This window comes from Sparus aurata, chromosome 4 (assembly GCF_900880675.1).
Source record: "Sparus aurata chromosome 4, fSpaAur1.1, whole genome shotgun sequence".
Lineage (NCBI taxonomy): Eukaryota > Metazoa > Chordata > Actinopteri > Spariformes > Sparidae > Sparus > Sparus aurata.
In genome coordinates this window covers 4,869,636-4,892,620 of record NC_044190.1, presented here as the reverse complement: position 1 = coordinate 4,892,620, position 22,985 = coordinate 4,869,636, and the positions used below count along the sequence as shown (strand labels likewise).

The window sequence follows — 22,985 nt, the reverse complement described above, 5'->3', positions numbered from 1 at the left end:
ACATAACTGCAGTTGTCAGTATGAACAGATTTATATTGATTTTCATCCTTTTTACTACCTTTTCTGAGCCCAGCTGGCCACGTCGGTGCTGTTGACGTGTGTTGAGCGAGACTAAAATACACAAGGAACACAAAACTATATGATATACCAGATACAACAAACTGCGACTTTATTGACTCGGAAAATCATCTTTTAACTTGACAGATGTTACATGTGTGATTTATGACACAATTCAAACAGGTTAAAACACATTATTTGTCTCTCATCACGAGCAGATGACCTCAGTTTGAGCGCATCATGTTTCATCCTCAAAGTCATCATTGACCTGAAGTACAGCTTTTCTTCATCACTTAGTTACAGAACTGAGTGTCCCGGAAAGACCCGGTCCTTCCGCTCAGTCCAGAGAGAGTAGACTCCAGCTCTGTGTCTCTCACTCTCTGTCAAAGCTCCCTCACTCATCCTGGGAAATGAATTTGATGCAGGGATTAGTCTCCTTCAACACCTCTTCAGCTGAAAATCCATAAACTGAGAGTCACGTGTTCATTCGGCACTGCAGGTGAATACTGTGCACCACCATTACCTTTAATGGTGTTCATGACAAATCGATGTTGGTTTTAAAAAAGTAACAAAATGCAAAGATTAAATTCAAAGACCATTTAAAGGGTTGTTTCATTCAAATTACAGGATGAATAGCACATCCTGAGTTTCCTCTGTTCTCACATCATGTCAGCAGCAGGTGGTATTTGTCCACTTGTTGTCACTGCTTGGCCCGTCTCTATGGTTCAGTCATAGTTCCTGGTTTTTATTTCCTGTTTTATTTTTAGCTACAAGTTAATGAATAAGTGTTAAACATGGTGTGACATCCTGCATTTTTAATTCCTCACTTAATGACTTCACAATGTTTACTGCAGATTAATTAATCCTAATGTAGTTCTGCCTTATGAAGATTCTCCTACCATTGTGTGACCTCCACAATTCATTTTTAATTTCCTCCCTTTGTGTGATTCCCCGCCTTTTTTGTAAGTTGAATAGCTCGTGGTTTGTTTCTGGCTTATATTCCTCCTGTTTTTCCTGGCTTGTGTGTTGCATTTTGATTTGTTAAATTTGTTAAGCTTTTGTGTATCAGCTTTGTATTTTTGTATTTTGTATTTTTTTCTGATCTTGGCTCACAGCTTTTGTTATTGAAAGCTTGCTTTTCGTTCTTCACCCCGCCTGCCTCCTGAGTGTCTTACGTTTGACTCCTGAATATGTTGCTAGACATAACAGGTTTAGCCTCAAACCTTTTGGAGAAAAAGCTCATGCTGCCCGCGTAGCAGTATTAGTTGTTACACTAAATTGTGTGCAGTGCATTAGAAGCTCCTGTCCTGTTCTATCATATGTGAGTTCATGATAGGCACACTTTCACTTTGTATAGATTATATTTTCAACTTTGTCTTCATCTTTTCCTCAAAATACGTTTGAGGTCTTTTTTGAGTATACATATTTCCCATAGCCCTAAATGATTTGTGCATTCTCTATTACATACTAAGTAATTCCATGTGTTTTATATGTACACTGTGTAATATACGGAGTATTTAGTGCCATCTCGCCCTGAGGTTCAAACACTCCCTCGCTCACCTCATCCCTTTTCAAAGACGTTGGAGAAGCTCCAGAAGCTACGGTGGCCCTAACGGACGAGAAATTAATTAATTAATTATTTAGAATAATTATTATTATTCTAAATGTGGACTCGTTCAAAAGAGTGACAAGTATTTCCATCTAATTCAAGTGATGAGGGGAAGATGTAACTAAAACAACTTTAAGTAAAAATAGTAATAAGGATCATAGAAAGAACTTATGGAGCACTGTGAAAAATATTCACAGAATGTATGAACTGGGTGATGACCAGACCTTTCCTCAGTCTATCTGCCACACTAAGTCATTAGGAATAAATCTAAATAAGGATTGTTAATGCTACGTCACCACCAGCTCTCTGACAGGCACAGACTGTGCTAATATTTGACTTTATACATGGTGGAATTTATTTTCAGTGAAACTAATGTACCGCTAATGAACAATGTACATTATCTGGGTTTTGTACCATTAGCAGCAGGGGGAATATATTTTACTGTCAGTTTCCGCTAATTAGTTGAGAAGTTTCTTGAGGTGTGTGTGTAGCAGCACTGCTGTGTGGTTTGGCACATAAACGAGCATGATGTTCATGGTATACACAGAGAGCATTTACACCAGAGAGATCATTAATCACTAATAATATACCCATGCATTTTTCACTAGTACTATTATATATATACCAAGAAACAACAGTGTGTTCTTTGTGGTATTCAGAGTCAACAGACGTTCATTTTTCAGCTTTATTGCTGCATGTTCCATTGCATGAATATTGAGTCAAGTTCCACACGAGATTTTTCAGAAGCATTCAACTGTATCCCACAGTAAACCATCTGCTACCATCAGATGCTGCTAAGCCACCGGCTGGGCTTGTAGGTGGACCTCAAGTTAAGTGCTGTTTTAGCAAACTTCTCTTTCCTGGGTCAAAAGTTAAGTTTCACTCTGTTTTATGTGCCATTTGGATGAACCAACCCTTTAGTAACCAGTTATATGCATGCCACATACATTACCAGCAGGGTATCATACACATCATGTACTGAACCAAAAAAGTACCTATTATCAATCTGATGACGGGGCACATCGTGCTGCATTCATTCATGTGATTCATGGACCCATCCATCATAGTCTCTGACAGCTGCTTTTTCCATATGGAGCAGATGCCACAGGTGCTACACATTTAAGTAGACTTCATGCAGGTGTTTGATAATTCACAGGAGACAAAGGAGCAGGCCATGATAGAGTGAAAGAGACACCAGAGAGCTGAGTGGAGAGCAGAGAGAAGGAGAGGGTGCACTCAGATAGCAGTGCTCTTAATGGTCAACATCGACAAAGTCACACTGCATGACAGACTACACACACACCATTAACCACACAATGCAAGTAAGCTACAAAGTGTTGTCTGTGCCACAAGACTCCATTGTTCACAAACTATATTGTCTAACTGAAATGTGTTTTCCTCTGCTAGGGCAGACAGACCTGCTCTGTATAGTACATTTCCTGTGCTGTCTGTAAGAGTAAGATTACAGGACCAGTTTGGTGGTATTTTTCTTAAAGTTATAGACTTTGTAAGTTATTTCAAAAGCATTTTTGTTAGATACATATTTGCAGAAATTGTAATTAATAAATCAAATGCTCTGTACCCGAGCGCACATTGACCAGAACTTTGTGCGAGCTGAGGAAGTGCAGCCACATGTTCCCACTCACATGCTAGCTTGACAGTGGCTAATGTTTATAATAGCCATGTTTAGTTTATGTACATTAGAATGATGCTAGGTGTTTTTTTTTTTGCATGAGTGAGACATCAGCTAGGTGGATAGGGTGAGCTATGACAATGATGCACTGTGCTCACAGTACACAGACACTGAGCCGGTTGTTCAGCAGCGTGCTAACTCAGTAGCACAAAGCACACAGCCCCTGAGCCAAAGAACAGTGCTGCTGCACCAGCAACAGACTGGTTCAGCTGCTAACGTTAGCACAAAGCATGAACCAGGCCCGGCAGACTTTTAGAACCGAGGTTCATCCTGACAGCTATTTTACTTGTGTTTTTATGGTTGTGGCATTTAACAGAGAATGTATGTATTGATTAGACTAAAAAAAAACCAAGAGAGTTTGTTGAACATAGAAAACTAGCAGCTGTCTTGACATGTTTCACACCTGGCCAGTGAGAAATAATCTGGCTCTTCAGTCTGAAACTAGTAAGCACACGTGGGCTGCTTTGCACCAGGTGTTAGACAGAGTCCAGCATGTTTACCTGAAAGTTCCTTTAACTTTTTATGTTAAAGTCTCAGGCAATTCATTCTGCATTCATTCAATTTGATGAGTCAGTTATATAAATGATTCGCATTGTCTCAACATGATAGAAAAGACTTTGAATTAAATGTCACAATGTCATAAAACTGGATGTAAAATGTACATGATGTAAATGAAATACTTTAAGTCACTGTTTGAAGCAAATTGCTTTTTGAGTGTAGACAGATTGATGGAATTGACTGTTTATATATCATGACATAAGAGTCTTTAGCCCACTGAGTCGATGAGGATCAGTAAAAATAAAAAAGTCCTTAACTCACCTGCTTGGATGCTGGGGAGCAGCAGAGCTGCCAGAAACACACAGCATGTCTTCATCTCTCTAAGCCCGCCGCTGACCAACTTCACACCTAAGGCCTTCAAAGGTTGCAGCAGACCTCCCAGTGGGCTTCAGAGGGGTCTTCAGAGTCTGAGTGCCAAGTTCACAGTGGGAGACCACCAAAGGCACCTAGAAATTCACATTGAAATGCAGAAGACTCAGCAAGACATGTACAAATGGGTGATACTAAAGTACTATCTGGTGTACAAGAATAGCAGGAGGCATGACACATCTCTGGACAGACTTGTATCACAGTGGAGGAGTCTTTCTGAACACAAGCTTCAATTTTTGATTTAGCTTCATGTTCAATAAGACAATGAAGGCAGACTCTGTTACAGACAGAACCACTGCGACATCACAGGACTGTTTGAGATAAACAGCGCTGTTTTGTAAAGAAGAGATAACTTTACTGTTATTGAAAGAAGACACATTTTAAGTTGCAGTGGCCACTGACTTTTTTATGCAAAAGCTAAACCTTGCAGCAGCGTTACCTTCAGCTGTGCTTAAACCTCGTCTGCAAGTGGTCCTCAACAACTGCTGACCATATAACTTGATGGCAATCTGTTATGGACAAAAAGCTCAGCTATGATTCACAGTTTTCAGAACTCTACAACACCACTTTGAATTATAATTTATAACTTTATTTATTCAGGAAGGTTATAAATATAACAACAATTCCAATCATGACACGAAGGCTTAAATAATTGCAGAATAAGGCTGTTGTGTTTAACTCGGCCTTGATGTGCTGTGCTAGTCTTGTTTTTCATATTTTGCAGGCCAGTGCCACGCTTTGCCTGTGTGCTGTAATAAAGAGTGTCTAGTGCATAAATCTCAAGTCTACAAAGGTTTTTCTGTCAGCTTCTACTGATCACTCAGGTCTCAACTGGGTCCAGTGGCTTTTCTTCTGCTTTTATTACAGATATTACACTTTATTTGTTTGTGCTTTAATTAAAAATGAAATACACGTATTCTTCTGGTATTCATTTACTGAGCCCTTATGCAACAATGAGTGAAGTTCTATTTAGTTATATATACAGATGTTTGTTTTTTTTTCAGTGTGAACAGCAATAAGATGACTGGGTGAAGAATATTGAATGGACACTGTCTTGTGTTTCCCTCTTGGTCCTTACTTGGCTCAACACGTTACAGTAAGTGGTCCCTCCAGTCCCGCAGGAGACTCTGAACATTAGAACAACATTAGAAGTTGCCAGACATGACGTGTGCACATCTACACGCAATAACTTGTACTGGAGGAGGGAGATAGGGAGATACTGCGATCTTCAGACATGTGTCTGACAGACAAACACAGACAGTGGCACTCACCCTGACTCTGTCCTGCTCTGTGAAAAACTGCTTTTGGACAGTCTCGCTGCAGAGCTGCCAGGCTGGCAGCAGTGACTGGTGGTTCTTGACCACAACTACATGAATAAGTTAATGAATACGTGTTAAACATGGTGTGACATCCTGCATTTTTAATTCCTCACTTAATGACTTCACAATGTTTACTGCAGATTAATTAATCCTAATGTAGTTCTGCCTTATGAAGATTCTCCTACCATTGTGTGACCTCCACAACACTGTCTGAATGGCTGTAAACTGTGTGGCACTCTGATGAGGGCTTTGATTAGATTTAATTAGCTTGTGCCGCCATGTGAGGCTGTGAGCGGAGGAACACAATAATAATCAATCATCGTTTATTTTATCGCATAATTAGCGTGCTGTTTGACAACTGGTGACAGAGTTAGTGGGAGTGTCTGTGTGCAGCCACATGTTAAACACACTGTTTACCATGCATGCATGCGTGTGTGTGTGTGTGTGTGTGTGTGTGCACTCAAAAGGTCACAGCTGTAGTGTAATCACTGGTAAACATTTCTCAGGTAATCTCCTCTGCATATTGGAATCATATGATTATCTTGTCTAGCAGCAGATTAATCCCTGAGCTGCCACAGCAACAAGAGAGAATTAAACATTTCATGTCTTCTTGCTGGCAAAGTGCCCATTTTAGCAAATATGTGACTTTTGTGGGTTGGTTACTGTAGATTTAATGACTTTAGCCGCTGCATTTCCATATGGAAATCACTGTTTATTCCAGCCTTCTACTTAAAGGGATATCTTGTTGCTGTAGAGGTTTAGGCCATGTCCACACGTACCAAAACAACCTTTTTTTCCCGTCTTCCTCGGCATCGTTTCAAGAATATTTGCGTTATTTAGAGCAGTTAAGGTCCTGCAGGAATCCACAGCGTCTCAAGGAAAACTAAGAACAGCTTAATTTTAGAATAATGGCTTTCATCAGAAAAGATGTAGAAAGATGACTGCTGTCCTCATGGTTATCACAGAGCACTATTAGCACATGCACAGAGCACACTGTGAAAAATCAATCCAACAACAATCCTCCCGTATAGTCTTTGAGACAAAATCTGATTAATTTAAACAGATGATTGAGGACACCTGGGATCAGAGAATGTAAGTGATAGCACTGCATTATTTCTCTGCTCGCTGTGCTTCATGAAATTGTGGCGAATGCTTCCCTTCAGTTGCATTATGGGGTGTGAAGGGGAACACTTTACAATAAGGGGAAACAAATTACGAATCAGAAGTTGTGAATCAATGAGGAACTAACTGCTAATTAACAACCCATTAATTATTAACTCCAAATCCAGTATTAGAGATTAGTTAATGATCAGTTCATGGCAAGTAAATTAAGGAACAAGTGATGAAAGAATCAGCAATGAAAGGGGAAAGTTAAGGACTCCACTACTTTCAGATAATTGGGTTAGGAGTTACACATGAACAAGTGGTTTGGTTTAATATCAAATAAGTAAGACATAATCCACACCTTGCTGTTGAGTTACTGGAAAATAACACACATGCATGGAGTGTGTAATATGAAACACAAAGAAAAAGGCATCCCAACATTTTCATAGATAATTGTTTATTCCATTAAAAACATGGTTACCAGCAAATAACGAATTGATCTGAACAAATGCAAATAACTTCATATCTTTAGTTTTTCTAATGAATGAAACAAGCTTACAGGATGTAGACAGGAAACTTCAGAGTACTCAGATTACTTTTTGTGTTATAACGAGTAATTTATTTGTTGTGCAATTCAAGCAATCCATTTTTCATTTAGTTTTTCAAAAAAATAATCTTTCTTTAATGGAAAAAAAAAAACGTGCCATTGACTGTGCCTGTGGAGAGTCGTCTTTGTACTTTGATGGTGTCAGTGTCAGCACTCATAGTTAACGGGCATAGTTGCATCACCAACTTGACTATAGGAGCCTGTGTTGTGTTGTTTCAATGGAAACAGATTGTTAGCAGATTGTTGTACTTCCATTCATTAGGCTGCTGAGTTACTGAATGTGGGCCATACAGAAGGCTTCAACATGACGACAATACATTCAAAGGTACATGTACAGTTGGCTACATGCTGCCTGGACAATATAACTCACAAGCACAACGAGCCGCAGAGAGGTTTTATCATCATTGTTGGTAACTCTTTTACTACTACTACTACTTTTTTTAGTAGATAACGCAATAATGTAACAAGTTACACTTTAATGGCAGTAATCGTGTTAAGTAATGAGTCCCTTTTAAAAGTAAACGTTGCAAAACACTGATCTTCAGCAGCACATGGCAACAACATGGAAACATCCTTCATGGTGATCCTGAAAGAACAAGAACAAAGTTCAGATATGTTGTCAGATCCACTGTAGAAACAGTGAGTGAGTATTGACATTATGGATTCATTCAGAGAAGCTGAGTTTACTGATGAAGCCTTGTACGTGGAACACTTTGAACCTTCATGCAGTGAGACTGGGAGATCTAGATTCTCCAGATTCCAGACGGACTGGAGTGACCCACACATCTGGTCGAGAGGAAGTAAATGTGACACTGATTACAGGGCTGTTCAGAGTAACTGTGCTTGTACTCCTGTTGATGCTTTATGAATATGCCTGTCTCATGAGGGGGCTCACATGTTTCCTTCGTAGGGCTGAAAGGCTCCTGACTTGGCAGTGAGAACCTGTTCAGTGTGTACCTGGCTCGCAGTCAGCGAGCAGCCTCAGAGGAAAACACTACACTGTTGTATTTTAGGCTTATCTATTGTATCTATAGCATCTGAGGCACCTGTGTGACAGGTGTATGACTGACAGTCATGCTAACTTTACATACAGAGGACATACAACTGAGTGAAACAACATGAGTACCTTCCAAGGAGTGACTGTACAAAATGATGTGACAGCACAATATCAATCATACTGAGGGACTCCATTTTCAGTATTAGATGATTCTGTGAAACCTTTTATGTTCAAACCCAGTGTTATCAACATGTTTGCTTACTACAGACACTGTGCTTGACAACTACAATGGTTAAACTGGTGAGTCTTCCATAATGATGTAAATGCTCCTCTGGTTTTACTGCATAAAAGTGACAATATAAAAGTTTACCACCCTGACCTCCACAGCCTTAAGTACTGTGTTTCTACAGTCAGGACACATCACTTCCTGTGCTGGCTCTGGATGGCAGTGGATGAACATCTCGTCAGGTCCAGAAAAAGAGGCAGTTCCGAGGAATGCTGGGCTGCCCACACAAGAGACAGAGTGACAGAGTAGATAGCAGGAAGCTCTTTCAGCAGGTCATGATGGATAACTGCTCTGATCTACAGGGCATCTGGCTCAACTTGCCATGCATCTGCTTACACTGGTTTGTTTAAATGTGTGACTTCACTTTCCCTGCAGTCTTACTGTCTACAAAAGAAAACTTGAAAAGTTAAGCGCAGTGACTGATGATCCCGTGGACTATCATGAGGATGACTGCGAGTCATAGACAGCTGTATTCATTGGATCTAGCGTACATAAACGAGGAATTAGAAAAGAGGCAGAAAGATGATGGGAAAGTACCAAAAGACAATATAACTGTGGAACTGACTGCAGGAAGTAGCAATCACTGCTCCCCACAGCAGAGTGAGGAGGGAAGCTTTGGCCTGCTAACGTCAGAATACACCAGAGTGTTCTGTTAAATGACCTCAGACACTCTGAGACAGAGCCTGTAGAAGCACTGCCTCTTCACATTTATAAGGTTCAGTGTAGATGGTTGGGCATCTCATCAAAAGGCTGCCTGGTTGCATTCCTGTGGAGGTATTCTATAAATGTTCAACATGGAGGAGACCCAGAACATGGTGGTGGGATGACACATCCTGTCTGGCACAACATGGTGAAAGGATGGGTCGCCTACTCGTTAACATTAAAATTCCTATTTCCAGACGACAGAGCAGAGTGAAGTATCCTCCCAGTGAAACATATATGGCATGCATCATCAGGCAGTTGATTCATTTGTTTCCTGCGAATGCAAAGAAAAAAAAGTGGATGAGCATCCACCCGAGTACAGAAACACATGTACACGTGTTACTGCAGCTCTGTTTACTGTGGCTATGAGCAGAAGCGTAGTAATCCAAGTATGATGTTTCTATGAGCGCACTTGCCTTACTGCCTTAATCGCATTATGACTGGATTACTGGTGTGCATTTAAACAGCCATTGATGTTCCCTGCATGAGAAAAATGTGGTCCCCCACCAGGAGAGGATTACATAAAAGATTCAAGACAAGAATCAACACAAGTTTCACACTGAAGCAGGGTGAAGGAGGTGAGGCTGTACAGCTCATGGCCATGGACTAACAGACACAGACTAATGCCAATAGGTTTGTTTTATTTCAGTTGTGGTTTCTGGTATTTACCTCTCCTCACCACACAGGTTAATTGCCTTTACTCAGAGCAGAGTTACAAGGGTTTGTGTGTTTGTGTGTGTGTGTTTATGTGCGAACCACTCAGCTTGTGGTCTCATTGCATATCATTTTATTTCAAAATAAACCTTTTATTCTGTTGGATTTTTCCATTTTGCCTTTCAGACTCATTACCAGGGTTGGAACCAACATTACATGGTTTTGTAAAAATCTTTAACAACTTACTTTAAATTTGTTTCAGATGTTAATTCATTTTTTGTTGTAGAACAGAAAAGATTGATTGATTTAGTGAATAATCTACTAATACAACATTATTTAGGAACTATTATGGCAATCAATTAAACACCATACCACAACGAGTATTGTAAATTCAGATTTCCTCAAAAGGTTTGAATGTAGCTGCCTTGTCGTCACCATTAGCTTTGGTTAATATATAATAGTCCTACAGCGGTTGACAGGAGCAAAAAGAAAACATCTCGGCAGTGACAGACAGAAGCTCCCTGATTAGAATGAAGTCATTATATTTTGTTATTTGGTTCTAGTGACTTTATGTCTAATATGTCTTTTAACTTCTAATGTAGCCAACTCTGACTTTACATCAAACATAGATCATGTCAGTTAAAACATATTTCCTATATTACTAATGATTAATCAATAATCGATTGTTCACGCAGCCGACTATCGATTAAGGAAGTGACTTAAAATGAACACCCCAGAGGGATGGTGTTTGACTCTTTCAGGGGTTTCAGTGAGGACTGTTAGATTTTAGTGATTATTTAAAATTAAATAATTTAAAAAATGAAAACCAGCAGGGATGAAAAATTGTTTTAAATGTTTGATTTAAACAGACAGGGACAGATAACCTTCCATTCACATCCCCCCCCCCCCCACACACACACACGCACACACACACACACACACACACACACACACACACACACACACACACACACTGCATGCATGTTCATGGTGAAAGATTATGTCTCTATTGATGTCGTAATCTAAAAACTGTGTAATCCTAATGTGTGTGGTGCAGAGAAACAGTAACATTAGGAAGTCCATTGTAAATTCAGATTTATGTGCGCGGCGGCACACAGCGCTGAGGCCATACAGTAGCTCATGTGCTTCCAGGCCCTGCTGGTTATTGGACACTTTATGAGCTCAAAGCGGCTGTGAAATTTCAAACACAAGCTGGCAGTGCTCTGACAACACTCACTCTCTAAAATATGAACTTCTGAGAGACACGACCAGTTCCCCTGTGGAACCACACACTGCCTGCCACACATACAGTGACACAGCCACACACAAACACATTTCAAGTGAACTTAAAATTTACTGAGGGTGGAGGACATTTTCAAAGCTGTTTTTATGACTTCCACAGTAACAAAGACTTGTAATTAATCTCTTGCAGAAACAAGCATTAAGTCCATGAATAGTGTGTAATAATATACTTCTGGTGAAGTTCAAAGTGTTGGGTGGAGCTCTGTTAGCTGCATTAGCTGCAGCTCTGTCTGAGGGCCAGCTAAACGCCGGCCAGATGGAGGTGAAGAAAATCTGCTGACTTCACATACACACTTTTTCCACCTACATTTATGTCTGAATACATGTTTTGATCCCGGTCTCTACAGGAAGCCAATCCCATTACAGCCTCGGGAATAACACGCTGCTGCTGCTGCTGCTGCTGCATAAGCTCACACTGCATTCCATTTAAATGAGATAGTCAGCGATAGCATGTACTTAGCATCACTGTGATGTTTCAGTCCACATCTTTTACCTTCCTGCCTCATCAGAAGTTTGGATCCAGAGTGACATCCTAGCCCCTCACACAGCCCTCCAAACAACCATCAGGGGTCACCAGTGCAGCAAGGTCCTGATCCCTCACTGGCTTCCCATCTATGATCACTGCCAACTGTGTTCTGTAGAACAGCTGCACAAGCTGCTTTCTGAGGCAGACAATGTTTTTCTATCTGATTAAGACGCAAAAAGAAGCCCTACTGATACAGAGCCTGGGTCCAACTTTATCTTTTTACATATGCTCTAACATTACAAACATCAAGTGCCAAAGGTATGTTTGAGGTGATTTAAAACACCTCGTCTCCTTTAAATAAATTGCACTGACGAGTATATACACATACAGTATGATATGTCCTCCTCACCACATCTGTTGGTCACAGTTCCTGGACAGGCCTATTAATCAAAAATGTTTGTGTTGACAATGTTTATTGTGTGTGTAAACCCACCGTGATGTCACTCATTGGTTTGTGGAATACAATTCTGAAACTTTGAGTTTGGCGTTATGGCCGTCACCATCTTAGAGCCGGAAGTGACCATATTTGGATGAAAGGGTGGAGCAAAGGGAGGATATCCTGATTGGATCTGAAATTATTCTAGACCAGATAGAAAACTGGGAAATTATTCAACTACTTTAAAGTCATTTAAAATGTCAAAACACATCAACCCCGACACACAATAGAACCCCCTCATTCTGCTTTCTGGTCAGCCAGTGACATTATTACATTATAACTGTACATAATGTGGCACCCAGATCAAATAAGAAAGGTTATTCTAATATACCTGCCATTCAGTTCAGGTTGGTATTTTAGTTGAGCAAAAGCAGGCTCAAGCGGAAATGAATTCAGACCTTGTCTGCCGTCTGGAAAAATCACAGGAAATGAAGGGGTGGTGCAGTATTCAGCAGGATGAATGAATTGGAATTGGTTTTGTTCCTTCAGGGTCGACGTGCTGCTGTGTTCCTCTACAAACAACAGTCGCCCTTTGCAGAAGCCTTATCACAGCTTTGTGTTGGCTGGACAGAGAGATGGAATAAGTCATCACTACCAGACTTTTGTGTGGAAGGGAAGAGCAGAACATCACAACCTGAAGTAATGACACAACCTTAAAGACCTGGCAACAAACCAAGTCAACTGAAAACATACAAAACGGGGCTTCTTACTGGACTGAGAGCAACATTTTTACTAGAAGTCTTCTTTGGGGGCGAGTTAAAAAGAAGTGAAATAAACTTTGTATGTATGTGATCAGTACTGCCTTGCTTAACGGTTTGATCAGAGTTTGGTGCATCCAAGAGAGAAAGAGAGGCAGAGGAGCAGCCTTCTCTCGGTCCGACTGTACTCTTTGTGTCCGTGGATTCAGGCATCCAATAATGCCCAAATACAGAGTTTAAACGACAGCCCGAAAATGACAGAGCCAGTGCAAATGCTTCATCTTCATCACTTATTATTTTTGCTGGCGACAGAGTGGTGGGCTCTGGGTGCAGCTGAACTGAAGAGAGGTTTCAACATTACTACCTACACTGTAGTGATACAAAGCTGGTTAAGAACCAGCAGAGTTCCTGCTTCAGGGAAGTAGACCAAGACCAAAACAGGCAGGAATACCTGATATACTCCAGGTATTGCCTCTCAGGCTGCCATGTCCTGTCAGTGAAGGTTGTTGGTTAAAAAAACAACTCTATCTGCATGTTTTTCAGGTAGAATAAAGTCTAATCTCTGTTTTTATTGACAGTGAATACTCCAGGATGAAAACAGGATGCATGACTCTTTTTGGCAAAACAGCACTCAAATTGTGAATCACCCAGTAAAGGTGCTGCTAACATTGGTTGTAGGTAGAGGTGGGAATCACATTCTGGGTAAGGCCCTACAGAGGCTCTGAGCAGCCCTGCAACACACTCACTGATGGCTCTGCCCACAGAGCTAAAAATATGTATATCATTAGCAACATCCTGAGGCGTGCACTGACAGTGGACTGTATGATTCACTCAGCAGCCAGTCAGCCAGCTTTGATAACAGACCTGCCTGAACACACATGGTAACCGGCAGCGTGTGTGTGTGTGTGTGTGTGTGTGTGTCTTTCCTGAAACCCAGTCTGGATTTGGTTGCAGGGAAAAAAAAAAAACTTTTGGTCACATACTGAACATGCTGTCCTCAACCTGATCCAGGTACACTTAACAAGGTTAGCGTGAGCATGAAAACATGTGGCCAGACACACATGAACACACTCCATCATACAAGAATGCACACACACACACACACACACACACACGCATGCAGAATCTCACTGGGGGTACAGCCTGTCATGCCGGCTGCTTTACACACAAAACTATACACACACACGTGCATGAAGTGATGCCCACAACAAAAAACACACAGGGCAGGCCTCAGGCAAACGTGTGTGTCACAGCTTTAACATGGTCTGCATGTTAAGTTAAAATAATAGTTAATATTTGGAACAAGCTGTTTGAATGATCTTTTTGGTTAGATGATACAAATGCACAATTCCAGCTCCTCTTGACTTGATACTTGCATACAGGTTATCATTAAATAATGATTCTGCTAGTAGTACTTGGGATTTTTTTAACCATTTGTTAGCACACTTCTTTACAGTATTAAGCTGCTTTGGCTTCGATGTGTGTCACACAAGCCCCATTTCATTAACTATTGAGATGAGAGTTTGATAAACAGGAAGCTGTCAGTACAAGAGTTAGCCAGCAATGTATGTGAGAAAGCATCTCAACAGGTAGGTACAGCACCACTGACGGCACCTGAAGTCCGCACACATTCCAGTTCTGTGAAATAGTGGGTTGATACTAATACTAAACAAGGACGACAGATGTGGGTGATAACTGGGTATAATCCACTGGCACAGTCGCTGACAGGAATGGCTTTACTTATAGACAACAGTATTTCTAAATCTGCCACAGCTGCCAGACTGTGCAGTAAAGTCAGACTGCGACATGTTGCCCCGGCTGATATCAAACAAGTACAGAGGGTGCTTTACCAGGCAGGCAGTCCGATTTCTGTCTCTGAGCTAACACAGAAAGTTTTATGAAAACACTTTGACAGGACTCTCCAAAGGTCCACTAACCATTTACGACAGTAACCATGCTGGTAAGGTCAAAAGGCCAATGTTGACTGTCAACAAACACCAGCCCCCGATTTTAAAGTCTGATGTTTTGTTGACCCATCTTTACCTCTCTTGCCTCTGTGGCACTACAGTGTCACCTGATTTCATGCTTTGTTCCAATCAGACCAGAGTTACACTTACTGCAGCCACTCCATCTTTGTCCTCTGAACTTCTTCATGTTGCTTTTCAGGGCATTTGCCTGATTCTCCTGAAAATCTCTGAGATAACCTGATTAAATTCTGTCAGCAGATATGATTAAAGACATGATATGTCTAGACACAAATAGACATTGGAATATGTGGACATTTTTAGTATGCACACGAACACAGCAGCGAGCCTGGTGTTGACACCTGCTGGCTACAGTGGAAGATCAGAGGCAGCTAGGTGATCTGAGACTGACTGACAGGCCAACATGCTCTCCTTTCAGCTTCTGTCTCTCTCTAATCCCTCTGTCACTGCAGTGAAATGATGAAATCTCTCAACAGTTACATTAAAAAGGAGGAAGGGGAGAAATGACCTCATTAACGCTGTCAGTAGCATCACCAACAGCGTGGAGCAGAATCTAGGCGAGCCCTGCAGTCACACTGTGTGATCCCTGCACAGCCCAGAGATTACAGCAGCTGAACATGTAAGTGTGATGAAATTGAAACACATGCTGCAAATGATGAAATTTATTTGACATTAGCGGTGGAGGTGGTGGTGGTGAAGGTGGGGGCAAGGTGCCAGGGTTTAGGTGGGTTGTTGTTGTTCTTTTTCTCCTGAATGTTTGAAAGAACCTTCTCTGTGTCAGTGTTGCTGTCAAGATGCTGACTGGGAAAAAATAATATGCAAGAAGATCAAAAACAATGCAGAGAATCAAAAGCACTGTAGGGAAGACGAGGTTAGCACTGCAGTCGTCAAGTATTCAACACTGGAGATAAAACAAAATATAGTAATGTGGCTAAAATTGGTGCTGATATACTTCCTTTTTAATCTATAAAAAACCCAGATATGTTTCATTCCTGTCACTGTGCTGTCTGCAATCAAGCAATGTGGTGGCCTGCCGTGCATTTTAGTCATTATGGCCCATCACAGTCCATCCCTCATCAAAGACAACAAACACGTACTCACACTGAGTCGGCAATGGACAGTAAAACCAACGAGACACTTTGCTTTGTTTCAAGCAAAGCTGATGGCACTGATGAGCATAAAGAGCCTAAAGACAGAGAGGAAGACACAATCTCATGTGGAGAGTGTTGTGTAGGTTCCACCTCATGACATACATCCCAGAGAGGCATGTGGGCCAGATGAATGTGTGCTGTCTGGGATTCACAGGCACCATAAGGTGTCAGTGCAGGCCGGAGTGTGTCCTGGTGGTGGAGGACGGGCCTGCAGCATGTCTCACTTTGCAGGACAGAGAGTTTGCATTCTACTGCAATTCATGTTTTTCTATTTGGTAACTGTAGTATTGCCATATCATTAAATATGTTTTAGCTGCCTAATGCTAACCTTACCCTAAGCATACTTTATTTGCCACAACCACAATCTTTCCCCAGCCTCATCTTTCCACAAAATACATAAATGGCTCGCACTGTTAGAAAGGAAGAATTGAAATGTAAGACAGGGACATTCACGCCTGCAGCTTTGACCTTGAGGACACATATATTTGCTACACAAGGTCATTTTAGTTTTTGTGTTGCTGAAGAAGGCCGTGAGATAAACATGACAGCTACAGGAATCTCTAAATAAGTGGGGCTCGTGTTTTCAACATTCAGTCGACTAAAAGTGCATTTTGGTAAAAGAAATAATGCAGTTTATTGTCACCATTGTTGGGAAAGTTATTTTCATGCAATATATTACTTATTAATATTTACCTTCATTTTACTTTACAATATTATTAACTGCATTGAGAAATACATCACTTATTACACTACTGTTACAATCAACCAAATGCCCAAATAACCTGTATAGAACAATGACATCTTTTTAATTAAGGTAATGAGCAGGCAGACAAAGGTTCTGTCCCATAGATTAGGAGACAGGAATACATATTTGTAATTGGCTTTTTCATATGAAACAAAATAGACCATACCTTCTATAATGTAGCCTGTAATGATACGACGAGACAAACATCTATTTCTCTGTGCCTTTTTATTTTAGTCCACAGAACAAGGAATGCATGTGTGATTCAAGAATGTAAATGAAGGTGCGCTCTGAGGATCAGGCTTCATCACGAGGCTCATTTCAGTGACAAACACACTGAACAAAGAATGTGTAGGCTCACACACACAGCCTATATTAATAAGTCATGTTGGTGTGGATGGATTCTTAAAAAAACAATAAGCGTTTCACTTCAGTCGGTAACACAGATTGTAACATGTTGTGTGACAGAACCGTAGTGATGAATTACTGAAATATAAGAATTATATTACTGTAAGAAGTTATATTTTTAATGGGTCGCCCCAACACTGATCATCACATACATAATGGTACATAGACAGCGGCACCGACAGGAGAACTGACCTAACATACGTGTTTTTGGTGGTGACGGAAACCGGAGCACCTGAAGGAACAACATGGGAACTCCACAGACAGCAGGAGCTTCCTGCTGTGCTGCCCAAGGAACAAATAATCACACAGCATCAAGTTCTTCAGAGCACAAACTCCAGAGACATGAAGCCAGGGTGCAATGTTTTGCTGAACATTTCAGTAATGAAGTGTTTTCCAGTTGCTAGTTTTAATTCACAACTCTGACTGCTAAGTTTCTGCAGAGCAGTTGTGGTTCATTAAAGGAAAATGCTGAAATTTACAGTCAAAGTGAGGGAACTACCAGCAGGAGCAGCACTGTTGTACATTCCTATGTTCCTATATTCCAGATAATATGTGTCTTATATTGTATATATTTACGTGCTATACCATTTAGGTAAATCAGTTCTTTAGAGAGCTTCTCAGCACATCGTGTGTTTCCTTGCTGTACAGACGTCAGAGGTGGTGTCAGTTTGGCTCCTCCTAACTTGTGCTCAGTTTGCAGGTGGAGCACTGAATGTTACTGAGTGTGCTTCTTTAAGCTAAGACGGACGTCATTACTCACCTTAAGAGTAGCACTGCTATTTCATCACTATTTGGCTCCCTCGCACATTTCATATCTACTTGTCCATTGTAGCTGATGTGTGCTATGATGTTTTGGAGCCATTATTTTGCACTGAATGAAGACTGATGATTAGTGTTGGTAACAGCTTACTCACTGATAAGAGATATGTAGGAGCTATGCTATGCTTTGTTTATTTCAGGTATTTCAGGTAAGGTGCCACTTACTGTATGAGGTGTAATAAGGAACAAAACAAGAGTTTCCTCTTCACATATTGTTCCTGAGTGGCTTCATTAACTAAAAGCACGGCCCACATATTTAGGCCATTAAGTCAAATCAGCCTCATTTCAACCCAAAGCTGATGACAATCTACGTTGAGATCCGTCTGACGAGGAAATTACTCCAATGCCTTGAGCCTTGAGATGTTCCCAGCCTAGCAGTTGTGATTAGCAGTTGTGGCTGGCAGAGCACTCACAGCCAGTGGGTTCCCCTGATGTGCTTAATAAATATATAAGAGTCTTGGTTTAATTACTTCTTCCAATTAAGAGTTTTCTCCCAGTGAGGAGCAGCAGCCATGCTGAGAGGTAGAGAGGAGGCGGAGTGTGAAGAGTTGACAGTCTCATGGGTTCAAAGACTGAGACCTGCTGTGCCAAGACAGGCAGTCATACAGATATACAACCACCGAGCTGCTGCACTGTTAACTAGGACACAAACACGTCCCCCACAAACAACACTGGATACAGGTTACAGCCTCACTGCAACATGTGATGAGCATGACGCAAGCACACATAAAACAAGGAATTTTAAAGACTGCAATCACATCAAACCTTGATACTTTTCATGCTTTTTAACAATTAGCACATTCAGAGTGTTTGGTTCCCCCACTTCTGATGGAATGCTTCTTCCATTGATCATTAACACAGCATTGTATTATAAAAACACACCTGGCATCACCCTCGGTGCCAAAACTGAAACCTCCAAGGACAGAGCTTACAGTAACACAAAGGAGATGCCTGGCTGCTCTGTGTAAGACAGTGTAGATACAAATTGTGTCGGGTACTCTGGGAAAAGAGAAGTGTGTAGTAAAAAGCCTTTTCTATAGTGACTCTGCCTGCAAGCCCTGATGCAGACCGAGTGGTGGAAGCATGTTGGCTTTTTTAATGACTGGCCTTTTAATAATTCATCAACTATGATAAAGGCCTTTTTAAATATTTCTTTCCTTGTTTGATACATTTTCTCTTATTCCGAGTGCCTGCCTCTCTTCTGGTTTTTGATCGTCCCAACGGTTTTTGTCTTTTCATTTGATTTGGTGATTAAGTCAGACATACAGAAGACTGAGTCCATCTGCTGTAGAACTACTCTCTGACTTCACTGCCCTGTCTGTGGCCGCTGTGTTCCTTCTGAGTGATATACAACTTTCTTTTGAATCAAACGTAACTCTAACAGAGGAAATAATGCATTTGTTGGGGACTATTTTCAGATTGATCCACATTTGGTGCTCTACTGAGTACATGGTGCATTGAGTCAAACAAAGAACAGTGTGTGTGTTCATGTTGATGAAGGATCATGACACCCGGCACCACAGGAATGTTTTGGTCTTTTCAATGATCATTTCTTGCTAAATAGAAATACATAATGTCACTGAAAACTTCTGTCTATATTCCATGAAATGCCAGAGTGGACATTTCTTTAACATGAGCACAAAAAGTGTCTGAAATATTGCTAACTTACTGCTTTCAGGCTTCAGTGCTCATGTCAACTTGTTATTCTTGTATTAAAACTGTACAACTAAACCCAAATAATGCCCATATGTTCATATTTCATATCTAAATCTGAATTTGGCCATAAACAAGAAGACTAACTTTAAATCTGTCTTTATAGGTGGTCAGAGTTGTACTAGATGATCATGTCGGGGTGAAATGCCTCTTTAGCCACAATCATAGAAACAAACAAAACACAAAGCTTACTCCAGTTTCACTGGATCTGCTTCAAATATTGCATTAAGGAAATGTGATGGACTGAACAGAGACAACCGGACGGTGTTGTATTGATCAGCTCCACACTGTAAATGAACATCAGCCACATACTGTATCTTGCTTAAGGCACTTCAACAATAGGCTGATTGTCTTTCTGCTGCTGTAGCACAAACAGAACAGACTCCTGAAGCTGGAGCACAGTGAGAGCAGTGCTGACAGGACGGACCCAGCACTGACAGATGTTGATGTTGCTCAGCATGCAGGCGCAGCATAAAGTTGTTGTCCTGCACTGCTGCTGGGTGTCCTGCACTGCCCCCTGTCCATGAATGACAAACTCCTATTTCACTGACCTGGCAACCCGGGGAATCTGCCAGAGATGCACATGCATTTTAATCCTGACACAATACACCACGAATGTTTTCTGACCCCACGTCCTGTCTGCAACACATCGGGGCAACGCTGGAGCACCAGTCAGTGCTCATTATTGGCTCAGGTGCCTTGAGATTATTCCCTTATCTATTTACTTCATTCTGCCTTATTCTAATGAAACCACCTGAGCTCTGCAGGACACAGTCAGGTGTGAAAACTAACGTTTCATAAGATTCCAAATATATCAAGTTTATGTTTGTATAAATATGTATAGAATGATGCCCCACACATGTAAACACTTTCAATTATGAGAATAGCATAGTACACTACAATATAGTGTATATATGAAGCCTCCGTAGTTTTTATAAACTGTATTATGTTGTGTTGTTGTGGGCAAACACACTATTAAACTAATGTGACAGCTCATCCTGCCTCGTTCATAGGCCTTTCAATGAAGCACAGTATTTTGTCAGGTACAATCAAGAGATCTGTGCAAAAGTATCAGATTATTATTGTACATAACCAAAGGAGACCATCTGCGAGAAAAATGGCTATTTCTGCATAACGTCTGTCACTGCATGGGATTCTGAGGTTAGGTCATGAAATCAAAATGATTTTTTCAGGCGAGGATCGATAGAGCTGAGGAAACAAGCTGCTCTGTAGTCTGGTGGTAAGACACTAAAACAGCTGTCAAAATCAACAATAATAACTTTAAATAAAGCATATATGGCTCGCCTGCTCTTACCAGGAGTCATCATGGCTACTTGAATTAAATTCCCTGCAGCACCATTCATGATGGTGTGAGGCACTCGCTTGTCTCTCTGTGGGTGGAGGGACAGAGGTTTTCCTCTTGGTTCAAGCTACTGAAAGACAGCAGAGCAATCGGCTTATTTTATATATTCACACATGAACACATGTTCTTTCAGGCCAGCAGTCTCTGTAACGTATTGTATGTGTCCTACCTATAACCAGCAGGCTACATGCAACCACAAGGTTCATCGAAGGCAGCTCGAAACCAAGTGAAACTTTGAATTAACCAGGAGATGCAGAAAACTGTGAGCCTGGAGCACTGCACCTGCTCTCCGCCAATCAACACTTTGGAAGGATGCAACACAGCAGCAGAAATACGTATGATTATGACGGAGAGTGGGTGTGTGGAGGTGGGCGGACTGGATAGGTGAGGATGGAGTGTGGAATAAATGCTGATCCTGTGGAGGTGTTGTTGGTCTAAACCAACAGAACATTTAACAGACCGACTACCTATTTATTTCATCCCTCCCACAGCCTGCACGCACAGCAACAAAACTCCTTACATGCTTGATGAGAAGCGCAACTAAAGAGCTAACAAATCTCAATTTCCTGATAAATGACTCCTGACACAGGAGGGAGCCGCTCTGATAACTTTCCTGGAAACATTGCGGATGGTTTTTAATGAGATCACCTCATCTCAATGTGCCGTGTTTCTTTGGGGGCCTTGCCAAACCGTCCAACATTTGAAAGTCAGATGAGAGGAGGGCTCTTTACTTTTTTTTTTCAAACACACACACACACACACACACACACACACACACACACGCACTCAGTGAAACAGTCAGCCCTGCCAAACCACACTATATTAGCAAGTCCAATGTGTGAAGGTGAGCTATGAAACGGTTGGTTCACTGCACTGACCTGTCACGAGCAGAAGATGGAACATTCAGCCCTCTTCTATTAATCTGGCTAAATCTCATCTGCCTGACAGGTTTGTTGATCTTTAAACCTGTAATGTGTCTGCCGGGTGCATCACATATCCAGATTGTATAACACATCCTGCAGCGTACCTACACAACCACAGCCCAGCTGCTGTGGAAGCTACAGAGACGCATCAGTGTTTAAGTGACAGGACAGGACATGAATCCATGAAGCCAAACACATCTGCACATGCTGACATGTCTCTGATTTGTAGTGATACAGTTACAATATTAATCCCACGGGAATCCAGAGGTTTAACCACTAATACAAAACTGCCAAGTATGATTCTGCACATAACTTCCTCTCTTGTTCTATTATAGCTCTTTGTTCAGTATAAGACTCCAGCTTAATGCCCATGTAGGGAGTGATCCTCACAAGCGTAATAATTTAATCTTATTTAGTCCTCAGAGGAATTTACACACTTACACACTAATACACCGTTAGTGTGTAATGGCTTAAATTAGCTGATGCTCACTAGCCTTAAACATGGGTCGATGCTGGGCTTTAATCTGATGAGCTTCAGTCAGTCATTAAGAACAACAGTGCACTGCTGGGCCTCATTAAACTGAGCCAACCTGTGTTACAGGCTTCACTGTGGGAGCTTTAACAATTAGAATACCATGTTTAAAACCATACTGAGGTACAGTTAGGCAGTCTGTCAGGGTCAAGATGTGAACACACAAGAAATAAACCCCCTCCTGAAACTATTTAACTATTGAGTGATTTGTGATTGATCACACTAAGCAAAGATTATTCACTAATGGCTGCATCAACCTGGGAGACATGAGCTTACAGGCTCCTGTTGACCCGAATGCCACCTTCTTCAACACACCATCCTCTCTGCATTGTGAATGTGCTTCACGGCTTTAAGTTCCCATTCTGAACATTGCAAACATCAGACTGTACAATTAGGTGTTAAATCCCTCTAGTGTCGGCGGTCTAGTGCTGT

At 41.2% G+C, this 22,985-nt stretch overlaps 1 protein-coding gene across 5 annotated transcripts in view; it reads right to left on the bottom strand.

Annotated features, from left to right (window-relative positions):
* The window catches only part of cemip (cell migration inducing hyaluronidase 1), a 165,092-nt gene that overhangs the window by 81,496 nt on the left and 60,611 nt on the right, over positions 1-22,985 (bottom strand). For all 5 annotated transcript variants that reach the window (XM_030414196.1, XM_030414195.1, XM_030414200.1 and 2 more), the window contains exon 2: positions 4,179-4,363. In XM_030414196.1, coding sequence (XP_030270056.1) covers positions 4,179-4,233 — 55 coding nt within the window. In that variant the 5' untranslated portion in view covers positions 4,234-4,363. The remainder of the gene's footprint in view (positions 1-4,178; positions 4,364-22,985) is intronic.